This window comes from Cavia porcellus, unplaced genomic scaffold, assembly GCF_034190915.1.
Source record: "Cavia porcellus strain 051 isolate PalLab524CR breed Dunkin Hartley unplaced genomic scaffold, mCavPor4.1 scaffold_1, whole genome shotgun sequence".
NCBI classification, from domain to species: domain Eukaryota; kingdom Metazoa; phylum Chordata; class Mammalia; order Rodentia; family Caviidae; genus Cavia; species Cavia porcellus.
The window spans coordinates 73775930-73788161 of record NW_026947484.1 but is presented as its reverse complement, the minus strand read 5'-3'; the positions used below and the strand labels follow the sequence as shown (position 1 = coordinate 73788161).

At 37.3% G+C, this 12232-nt stretch overlaps 1 protein-coding gene across 41 annotated transcripts in view; it reads right to left on the bottom strand.

Annotated features, from left to right (window-relative positions):
* The window catches only part of Trpm3 (transient receptor potential cation channel subfamily M member 3), a 764333-nt gene that overhangs the window by 177891 nt on the left and 574210 nt on the right, over window positions 1-12232 (bottom strand). For all 41 annotated transcript variants that reach the window (XM_063249808.1, XM_063249797.1, XM_063249827.1 and 38 more), the window contains one exon: window positions 337-460. In XM_063249808.1, the coding sequence (XP_063105878.1) occupies window positions 337-460 (124 nt within the window). The remainder of the gene's footprint in view (window positions 1-336; window positions 461-12232) is intronic.

The window sequence follows — 12232 nt, the reverse complement described above, 5'->3', positions numbered from 1 at the left end:
TAAAACATGTTAGTGATTCACCATTTGCAAGCAAAGTGAACCCCCACACGTAAGAGAGGATCTACTAAAAGCATTTCCCAGGAGGAAACTGATTTCCCTTGGTCGAGGTCATCAGAAGTATTTAGAAGAACTCCATAAGGAATTGATGCGAAAACTCTGCTTCACACAGCATTAAATCCAAAGCAGAAAAAGATGTGTGTTAGCTCTCTAGGAGTGGAAACTATAGGAGCCAGTGGGGCCTGAGGTTTATGTGCTTGCCCAGAAAAAGAGACTGGTGCATGATTCAAGACAACAGAAGGGAGCATGAAGAGGTCCCTGCAGCCCGGGATCACATACCAATTCCTTCTTCTTCATGCACTCCATCAGGATGATGAACAGGTGCTGGGCTTGGGTTCGGGTGTATGTGAAGGTCTTCTGTATAGTCACCAGTAGCTGGTCCCTCAGAGACTCGTTTATAAGTCTGCAGTGAAAACCAACATCAAACAGGTCAACCCAGCTCTTGTTCAGTACACATCTCTTTCCTCCTTTTTCAGTTTACTTTTGTCAGGTAACTGTACATAATTAAAGGGACACAGTGTGGTGTTTCATTACATTATACATAGTGAAGTAATCAAATCAAGATGTTTATCGTAATACAATGGAGTACTACTCAGCTATAAAGAATGATCACATTGAGATATTTATAAATAAATGGGCGCAGCTTGAGACCATACTCATAAGTGAAATAAATCAAACCCACATTTATAAATACCAAATAGTTTTCCTAGTGTAATAAATGACAACAATACATAAAAGTATGTGGTAATCATGATTCCCCATTATATTGCTTTGAAGCCTTACAATGTTTTCATTCATTAATTGTAATGGTTTTATTTTGAGCTGTTTGATTTTATTGTCTGTGATGGTATGAACAGCTATTTTGGAGAAAACAAGACATCATAATAGCTAGTGCTGATTTAATATCTTGTTTTGAAGCCCCATGAAGCTTTTGTTCTTCTGTCTCCATCGGTCTTAACATGTTGTATCTTACTGTATTTTATTATGTGTGATAGTATAAACCAAAACTTTTATAGACAAGGAGATAATATAGAAACCATTTTTCGTTTTCTGTTAGTTGGTTTTAAATACCCTGTAATACTGTCATTCTCTTGAATGGTTTTACATTGTCTTGATATGTTTGATGCTACAGTATAAGAAGTTATAATCAAATATTTCAAGGAAAGAGACACTATGGTAACTACTGTTATGTCGGGATATCTTGTGGTGAAACACTATGTTGCTTAAATTGTTATGTTCTGACCTGTGCTGTTATGTTTTTATGTCCTCTTTTATCTCAATCTCCTTTTTTACTTTTTATTTTTTTAGTTAAGGAAAAAATAAATAAAAAATAGCAGGATATATTATACTAACCCACTTTGATTTCCTATTAACTTGATTTGAAGCCCTGTATTGCTCTCACCATCTTGCTTTGATTGATTTTACCCTATTCTGTTTTGCTTGATAGTATCAATTTTGAGAGTATAGGCAACAACTTTGAAGACAATAAGATTCACTATGATGCCCATTCTGGTTTGACTATTATCTTCTTTTGAAGTCCTGTAATGTCTCCAATGTTTCAGTTTTATTGGTTATATTCTATACTGTTTTGTTAAATTTTATTATAACTGATGATATAGGCAATTCTTTTTAAGATAGGCAATTCTTTTTAAGATCACCTTGTATTCTGTTTTTACATCATGTACTATGTCCATTCTTTTGATTTGACTGACTCTGTTTTGTTATGTCACATTTGGTTTTATTCTCTTCAAAGAAAAAGTAACAAGAACTTGGGAGTAATAAAACCCAAAAGGTGTAATTGTTATTGTAAAAAAGAGAAGAAAAGAAAGTGCTCTAAAGGATATAACTGCATGTATATTTAAGTATATAAGATAGATAACCATATTACTGAGTTTTAATTGGATCACTGAACAAAGCTGTTTTCAGTCTCACTGTTTGAATGTCCACTTTGTATGCTTTAATTTTGTAACTTGAACAACTATTTCTAAGATGACAATATGTAATCTATTAACTAGTGATTTCCTATTGTTTATTTTTTTGAAATTCTATTACTGGTACCCTTTTTCTGTTTTTTTTTCTTTTTCTCCTTAAATAAAATTTAAAAAAAAGATATTTATCATATCCATTATGTCATACCTTTACCATTTCTTTCTGGTAGTAATGTTCAAAGTGTTGTCTTCTAATATTTTTGAAATATTCAATATAGTATTGTATGCTTTAGCCTCTCCACTGTGCAGTAGAAATATTGTGGAACACAATATTATGGAACATACACTGAAGATTTATTTTAGATAGGAGTTACTTCTTCCAGAGTCTTCTCACAGTAGCTATTTTCAACTGTGATATTTTTAAAAGTAAATTTAAATATCTCAGAATATAACAAAGTAGAAAGATGAATTTCTTTTTTTCCCCTCTTTTTTCTTTCATGTCATGTGTTTAATGCCCTCTTCCTTAAATTATGTTTTCAAACAAAATGCCTTCAATTAATCATTTGGATCTTGGTAAGAATTTACTATATTATTTCCCTGTAAACTGCAATGAATCATTTCTACTTGGTGTCTTACCAATAGATTTTTGAGTGTCAATATGCAAAATAGTTATTTGTTTTTCTGAAATTCCATGTAGGTGGATGCCTCTCTGGTTTATGATTCAGATTATCACTATTTATGTCAAGGTTTTGCTCTAGTACAGTGAACAGAAGTCAAATCGTAACCTTAAGGAGAAATCATACTGGCTTCTTAGCCGTGAACCAATCTGACACTATTTATTCAGTTGACTCAAAAGATGCATGGTGGATGTCTTAGTGCCAGACACTATGGCATGTGCCAAAGATGCAGTGAGAGATGAGACATACACATTCCAAGCTATCAGAGTTGCACGCCAGTGGAGGAGAACGTGTACCAGCAGCTCAGCTATGAGTGTCAGTGGGGAAGAAGTTGAGAAGCTTGCGACTGACAATCTAGAAAGACCCCTCAGAGAAGAGGATGTTTTATCTTAGACTTGAAGAGTGAATAAACATTAGGAGGGTTGGAAGTGGTGGGCTGGGGTAAGAGCAGACAAAATGGGGCAAATAGGCCTGATTTGCAGAAGATAAAAGGTGTTAGGGTTTAGATCTAGAATGTTTTCCCAAATGCTCCTGTGTGGAAGGTGATTGGATTGAGGGATGTGAGCAGTGGGTTGATCCATCCATTGGAGGTGAACAACTTTCCTTTGCTTCCTGCTCCCACCATGAAGAGCTGACCCAGGTGCCGAGGAATGGGGCCAACTGGTCATAGACAGAAACCTCCAAATCTGTGAGCCAGAACAAACCTTTCAAAAATATCCATGACAGCAACGGAAATCTAACATATGCTAAAAATTAAAAACAAAGTGAGGCTGCAAAGAGGGTGAATAGGGGTGAGATGATGGGGGGATTTTGGAGATCATGCTACATATCTGGAGTTAATCACTAAGCCAATGAGAAGATATAGAAGAATTTGAGCCAGAAGGTAATGAAATCACATGTGTGCTGCCAGCTAATTTTCTTGCAAAGCACTGCTGCCTGGGCCCACGTTCTCCTTGGCAGGTAACTCCAGTGGGTGGATTTAGTTTAGAGATTTTTCACAATATCAAGTGTGCGTAAATGTACGTGGTCAACAAGAGACTCCTACTTAGCCATTTGATAGCTCTAATCACTCACATGCTGGTGTTTAATTTTCACATCTCAAAATTTGTATTCCATCGCCAACCATCTGTAATGAAATCCAAATTCCCTGAGGTCATTAATTGTTTCAGGGATCTGTTTGTCACTTCCAATCAGTCTGCCACTTGGTAAAAATCGAGAAATATGGGCAATTTAATTAGTCATGGCTTTCACAGGTCAGCAGATGTTAATGACACTAATAATCCTATACTTTTGAGCCCAGTTTCTCAAGTCATCATGGTGGTGGCTTCGGCTAAATCCTTTAGCAATAAGAAGCATAGAACATGAGAAATAGGTTGGTCATTCCATAGTGTGAGGTGCCTGTGGTTGATGGAACAAAGACAATTTAAGTGGAACAAAGATAATTTCATCTATCCAAAAACACTGTTACACGTTAAACATCAACTGCCATTCCTGTTTTAATTTTTTTTTTTTTTTTTTTTTTTTTACATTCTAAGAGCACAGCAAGAGGAAAATGTCAGTTTTGGTGCTTCTCTGCCTTTAACAACTCTCCACTGTGTGCAGATTTCTCACTTAACAAAGAAATAACAGAGATGAGGCCTTGTACCTTTGGCAGAAAGAGTTTAATAACATCTTTTTCAATACTGTTCCACATCACATGTGACATGGACATGTTCACACATCCATAGCAATTCACACGCTGGACTATGGAAATAATATCATAATGGTCCATGAGGCAAGCAGGTATAAATCCCAGTTTGAAGGAGCGGCAGCCAGTTTAAGGATGGCAAGTGATTTTGCTAAGTCACACAGCTTGGTGACCTCCACGTTTGAGGTGAGTCTGCTAACTTTACCTTTGTACCCTTGTTGCACCTTTTTTTGGTGTTCTAGTGAATCTTTTTGTTTCTTAATCATTTATATTGTAAGTTGAAGTTTAAGCTCATTAATACTTTTCCTACACAGAGAAAACATCTGAAAGAAATAAGTTTAGGGAAGATAAGGGGAAATTGGTAAAAGAGGACAGGGGCAATCAGCCCTTCACAGCAGAGCGAAGCTTCTAGTTGTTTCTAGTTCTTTCTTATTTTTTTGGCAGTCATATTGGGAACCTACTTTCTAGATATTATTGTTTTTTCTAATTCTTCCCACTGTTTTCTTTAAAACATTGGAAGGATTTAAAAAATTTGACCATGATATTTAATCACAAGCAAAATTTGAGTTGAATTCATTTTAGATTTCTTTTTGTGGCACTAGACTAGTGATTGGAAATCTGACATAAGAACATGGTCATAGTATCACATGAAATTTCAGTTGTAGATTTGGGTCCTTGACAAAGCAGTCCTATTTATGGAAACTGTTAATTTGTGGCTCCACATGCACAAATGTTATTTTTGGTATACTTTAAATTAGATGGTTTGGTGATAGCAAGTACAGTAATGTCAGTGAGGAAAATCTCTATGGTGTGGCATTTTTGTCTCCATTTTAATGTCGTATTTATGATCTGGAGCTTTTCAGATGAGTCATGGAGTAATTTAAAATAGGTCAATGTTTATGCAGAACTCAGGATAACCAAGGAAACTCCCCCAGTTTACAATTAGTATTCTATTCAAGTGCTGGTAATACGACCCACACGTAGAAATATTATCCTCCGAATACATTTAATTATCTCCAATATCCTATTTTTGTTCCTAGATTTGAAAATTAGAAATGCATTTAGAATTGAGACTCTCAGAGCTAATCTTACGTTAATTAATGGTTTTTGAGAGAGGAACCCTTTGTGTGATCCCTATAGATACTTTTAGTTTTTTTAGACACAGCATACAAATTTTTACTTATGTAAATAAAAAACCTATTAATATCACAGTTTGGTACTGAGAAGAATTTTCCATGGAATCTCTAAGTCTCTAAAGAAAAAATGAAATTTGATTGTTTCTTTGAAGCCAAGCAAATGACTAAATAGTTATAAAAGGAATGGAAAGTTATAGGTCTTGACAAAGGGCATAGAGAATAGCATTTTTCTTTGCTTCCTCACCCTCTCTTTTTCTCTCCCTCCTCTTGCTAAAAATTACCACTGCCTTCCAAATGCTGAAACTCTGGGACCATATGTAACAGCATGATTCTTCCTGAAGAGGCAGGACAGCATTATTACGAAAAGCCATCATGGCCAACAGGCTGGGTTCTCTGTCACTTACTGACTCTGTGATCACACAAAAGTTAGCTTTCACATCTTTCTTTGTTTAGTAAAATAGAAATAAACTTGTGTATGGTAAATGAGTTCATCTTTGTAATGGGCTTAGAAAAGAGCCAGGCACAGAGCAAATTCTATGTAAACGTTTGCTGTTGTTCCTGTCATGTGATGCTTTTCAGGAAGTATCACTTGTATTTCTTTGGATTAAGTGGCATAACCTATGGTCAAGGCATCTGTGTACCACACAGAACATCTCCTGAGCTTAGCAGTCTGTTGGAAAGCCCAGTGGTTTAAACCAGAAGCACAACTGTTTCACCACCAATTCTTTTTTTATATTTGGGAAATGATTTATGTATCTAGGGAACCTCAGTTACAGTGGAGCTTGGCTAACATCCATGCAGACATCTGCACATTTATTGAGTTGTTCATTCAGCAAATTATGCTGATGCCTTTTATGTATCAGACACTAAGTTATGGATTGAAGGATGAATAGTATTTATTTCTAGCATTAAGGTACCCACAGGATTGTATGTCATATATTTTGGTAACCTGTTAATAGATAACACACCCCAAAACTTGGTGCAAAGCAGCATTTATTGTGTCATTTTTAAATCATATAAGGCATGACTTTTCTCTGTCCCATGATACCTGATGCCTCAGTTGGAGTAGGTGGAATGGCTAAAGAATCCCACAAAGGTTCCAGTGGGCTTATATGTCTAAGGTCTCTGTTCTTTTCCATGTCATCTACTGAGTTGTAATGCCCAAGATGGTTGTTTTGCTCCATAGCTACCGTCTGCTCTGGCTGGTGGAAAGAGCTATGGATCAGCTTGGCACTATCCTGTCCCTAGTGGTTGCTGGGCAAATAAACTTACACAGAAGCTGACTTTTCTCCTAAAGAGAGGATTCTGAGAGAGAGTACTTAGAGGAGTTGGAAGAAGCTGCAGGTCTTCTCTCTTAGCCTCAGACGTCCCAGAATGCCATTTCCTTACTTTAAATCAATCATACAAGTCACTAAGAGCATCCTGAATTCTGGAGAAGGAATGCATTGGTGGTTATTGGTAGCTATACTCTGGAGAAGGAATGCATTGGTGGTTATTGGTAGCTATACTCTGGAGAAGGAATGCATTTGTAGTTATTGGTAGTTATATTCTAATACATTGGTAGTTATCTTCGTGGAGACAGCTGAGTGATTTGGCTCAGACAACAGGGCAAAGCAGTAATCTTTGTGTGTGTGTGTGTGTGTGTGTGTGTGTGTGTGTGGTCAAAAGCCTCACTCGTTTTGCTCTTTTACACATCTCTTTAGCTAATTATTGTGAGAACTACCATCATGCTTGAAAAATGACAATCTAACCACTCACAAATATTTTAAAAATATCATTCTTGATTTGTGCACAGAAACTTTGAATAGTTTTAACTTTTGACCCAGCTGCCTCTCTGCATTTACTTGGCGCCTAGTAGGCACCTGGTATTTCTTTTGGACCAGGGAACCTGGCCAGAGCCTGTTTTCCTGGGATGCTGTCATCATACCCTGTCCCTGCCAAATTCTATCTCTAATATCTCCAGTAAGGTCTGTGAGTACTTGTGCCAGCCTTTAGTGATCAGGTTAAGTCACCACCAAAACCATATCTTTCTTGGATTCTTTATTTCCTGGTGGATTTTCTTAGGTGAGGTAAAACAATATCACTTTTTGGCTTTGATAACTCCTGTTAGAAAGTAGTTAACAGAACAGTTTAACTTTCTGAGATACTTTGCCAATTTAACTCATATCCTATCAATTTTGAGTTGGGTTCTCATCATACCTTACTCAGGAGGTATCAGGAGACACCTTATTGATCCTTTATAACCATTCCCCATGGTGCCCATTGAGTAGCCCTATAAACAAGAGTGATTCTGTCATGTCCTTGTTAGAGTCCTGCAATAGTCTCCTGCCACTAGCGGAACATCTCCTCTTTCATAGAGCATTAAGACTTCTCCATGTTCTCTCTGCCCAGCCAGGCTCACTGCTACTTCTTTCCCCTGCATCCTGTGAATACTGAGCCTCCAAAGCCCACTCGATCCTGGCGTTTCCTTATGCCCTTGAACTTGCCATGTATATTGCTTGACTAACTTTCTACTCATCACTCAAAAGTCATCATTTAAATTTCAGTTTAACTCTGCCTCCTGTGAAAAAGCCCAATTATTATTCCCTTAATGATTGCAAACATTTGACATAATTGCATGTGTGTTCCCTCTAGTAGATTGTGATGCCCTGGAATCAGTGATTGGTTCTTTATTCTTTGGGTATCTTAAATTCTAGAAGAGTTCTTGGTTCTGTTTTGCCTCTAATTCTGAAGAATATTTGTGGATTGACTGAGTGAATGAAGAGCTGCCTGCTTGTTAGCTGGTAAGTAAGTGACCTTTTCTAAGCTCCTGTCTTCGTGGTGTGCTAGACCTGAGGCCTACTTGGGAAAACGAAAGACGTGGCATTAGGTGTGAACCCCAATGATTTGATTTTCTTACTCTTTCTTTTAATCAGATTTATTTCTAGGAAATATTCTTTCAATCTGCATATCTTTTTTTAAATGTGCCGAAATGAATAGATCACCCAACTCCAATGTCTGTAGTTACTTCTCTTTCTAGAACCTACTGTAGTTTTCCCTCTGAATTGCTTTGCAGTTTTAGTCCACTTTCATCTCCCCCACAATGTGTGGGCGTAACGTGTTGCTTACTAAAATACTAAAGGTTTTAAGAATTTCATTGATATCAAGGTAATTTCCCTCAGACAGATAGTGGTGGTTTTGACAACTGGAAATAATTACATTACATAAAAGTCAGCACCACATACATCTATATGCTACATGCTAATCCCATGCTATACAAGGAAAGAGTAACACTGGTTTTGTAGTCTTCTGCAGAAGATGGAATGACTATTAGATGGTGCTTAGGTCACAGTGCAATTTATTTAATAACAAAGGAACCTGAGCCACATCGTTCAATCTCCTTGATCCTCTTTATCATCTTTTCAATAGAGATAGTGTACATCTTTCAAGGTTGATGTATTCAGATTACAGGATCATGTATGGAAAGGACTTGTTACTATTGCTAGCACAGAGCTATGGAATGGTTGGCAGGTTTTGTTAAATTCTCTTGAATCTTTCATATCTGCAAGGAATCCCAGTGATGGCTGACTCAGAGCCAGAGCCGCACAAGCAAATGAGCTGAAGGAGACCCTCTCCTCAAAAGAAGAGAGACACATGCAAGTAGTGTTTCTATAAGTGCTGGATAAAACAGGTCTGTGAATGGATAGAAAAGGATGTGATACAAAACCATTTAACCAGGAGGTCAGTGGGAAGAGCCCATCACTCTGGACTACTTTCAACAAGGTCATGCAGGAACCAGAAAGGTCATTCAGATGCTATGATACCCTGAAATCATTACTCTTAGATAACTTTTGCTACCTCTTCCCTGAAGCTTAAGACTGATATTTCCTAAAGTCTGTATTTTCTATGGAAGGTTCTAATCAAATTTTGCTGAGGGACTCAAGCCTCAGGATAAAGAAATGATAGAACTTTAGAGTAACCATTTTATGGAAGAAGAATATGAGACTTGTAGAGGTGAACTAACTCGCTTAAGATTGTATAGCTGGTAAGAGTCACAGTTGGGCTTAGAAAACAAAAGAACCAGGAGGGAAGAATCTCTGATAAAGATTTACACTGATCTAAATGAATAAGCTCTACTCTGCATGTTAATGCAAAGTTAGTGGTTTGTTTGAATAATTGGAAACAAGTGGCGATTTCTTCTGCTTTATACCTGAAATAGGATAGTATACATTGTATGCATGAGAAGTGTGATTTCCCAGAGTCATGCTTTCATTTTATCAAATGCCCATAATTACAAGGCATGTAGCTATTTTGTTCAACAATTAGACGCCCTAAGGCAGCTCTTAGGCTAAGAGATGATTCATGTTAAACTCACACTTAACTGTAATTGACTGACATTACTATTTTTTAAAAGAATAACACTAGTTAGAAAAATGGGAAAGATCAAACAGAACACAGAAACAGGGTGACTGAAAGATTATTTTGAGAAACATTTTGCTGAGGAGCAACTTTACATACAAATGTCCTTTGTTACCTAAGACCTGTAAGAGAACGAGCAGCTTTGATCTTGCTTTAGTGACTATCTCAAAAATTATTCATCTGGGATTTCTTGAGTATCCACCCAGTAATGTGAAGTAGGAAGAGGGTCTTAGAGAAATGCTGTGAGCAGGGCAAGATTTATTCATATGGTACAGTTTGTCCTCTGGCAAGTTTTGTCAGTGCTACCCCTTACACTGTTGATATTTTTCCCCCCTCTTCCCCATTTTAAAATTGGAGCCAGCTGTGGCAAAGCAAAGCACAAATGTAAGTCTCAAAAGAAACAGTAGTTGAATTCTCTGGTAAGGTTAAAAGCAATAAAAGAGGCATTAAGGACCTACATAAAACAAGTTCTGTGCTATGAATTTTATATGTGGCATGTAAGAAAATGGAATGATCCAAGATATTCCTAGACAGTAAACTCCTTGAACTGTACATGGTCTACACGTGACATTACTCATAAATTCTCTTTTCTCCTTTCCATGGTGCAAACCAAGATGCTGACAGCTTTTTCCCTGCTGCCTTATTTGGACCCCTTACTCTGCTATTTTTCCCATAGCAGGTCACCTTCTCAAATGGTACATGTTACGTTCATTTAATGTCTTATAAGCCCCATTAGAATGGGGATTTTTGTCTTTTAGATTTACTAGTATGTTTTCACCTGTGCCTATGACGGGCTTAGAATGTAATGATCAAAATATTTGTCAAATGACTGAATACATAATGTTGGACAAAAATATTAAATAAAAAATGAAACTAGCAATGTCAACTACCATTGAAAATCAGTCAGACATGCGAGCATTCCCAGTTTGGTGGAAACCAATTGCAGAAATAAAAGAATTATGCTATCCAATGTAGTCATTATTAGCCATATAGAGTCACTTACCTTTAATTACAAAGAAATAGAATTCTTAAGTTTTAGTACAATTTCAGTGCTTGGGGGCTATCAGACACTGATTTCATAAGCATGATAAGTTCTATTGGATAGTGCCACTCTTGAGGCTGGAAGGGCCATCAGATCTCCACCTTGGGCTGGGATTCGCACATATTTAGCTATGAAATCCCAAACAGGGCTGGCTCTGTCTATGCAATTTTTCTTGCGTCCTCTGCCTTTGATTATGAATGTGCCCAAGAGTAGAACATGTTATGTTGCCAAAGAACACAGGGACTGCCACATGGTCAGGGGGCTCTTCTGCCAACAGTGTTAGGAAAAAAACACATCCTCTGAGCTCATTCCAAGCAAAATTCCATCAGTAAATACTGCCCACAGTCATGCAAGAGGGAGAGTCAGGATTTTTTTTTTTTTTATTGTTTTAGGCCCTGCATGAAAGCATAGAAGACAGAACCAGAGCTGGACTGAGATATGTGGAATCCCTGGGCAGGGAAAACAGGGATGCTCTTTCACTGGATGTGCTTCCAATGTCGGCTCAACATTTATTCAGAGACGTTAACTAGCTTGTGAGAGAAGATGGAAGCCGAATGCAGCATCCTCTTTGTCTGAAATAACTCAGCTCTGGAGCCAGCAATTGTACCTCCTGTCATTGTGTTCCTTCTTTTTGGAGGCAAAATGTTGTTAGTGCTAAGAACACAGTTCTAGCCTCAGCCTGCCCTGGAAGAGCACTCTACATAACTGTGAGATGTTTAGCAAAGGACATAACTTTTTGTCCTTAATGCCATCGTTTTTAAAATGGGGGCTAGGAGTCATGGCTATCTCATAGTTTGTGAAAGAAGGCATTTAGATCTTTTGCTTGGGTAATCTTAAATACATTTGCTGCCCCCCCCCCACTTCAAATCCATTTAATTCAAGGATAAAAAGAAAAAGAAAAAAACTACAGCAAAAATTCTAAACACAGCAATCAGGGAGCAACGATGATACATACATTGCACACTGTATATTTGCAAGCATGCTGTTGGTGTCAGAGTCAGAGGAGTGGGAAAGCAGGAGAGTAAATATAAATTCTCAGAGTAACTTTTCAAATTATTCCTTCTGATTTCCTCTGCTACTTTGGGATGTGTAGGGCAAATATAATTGTCTCTGAATATAATTTTTACTATGTATTCTGTGATGCATTTATTTTTAGATTTTTATATGTTATCCATCACCAGGTACAATATCATTCACTCCAGATTCAAATGTATCCCACAGTAAAGAGCTTCTTGCTCTTTATCTCCTGTGTACTGTGCCTGTGTGGAATGCTCACATTAGCAGGGAATTTAAACATGGGTGTACCT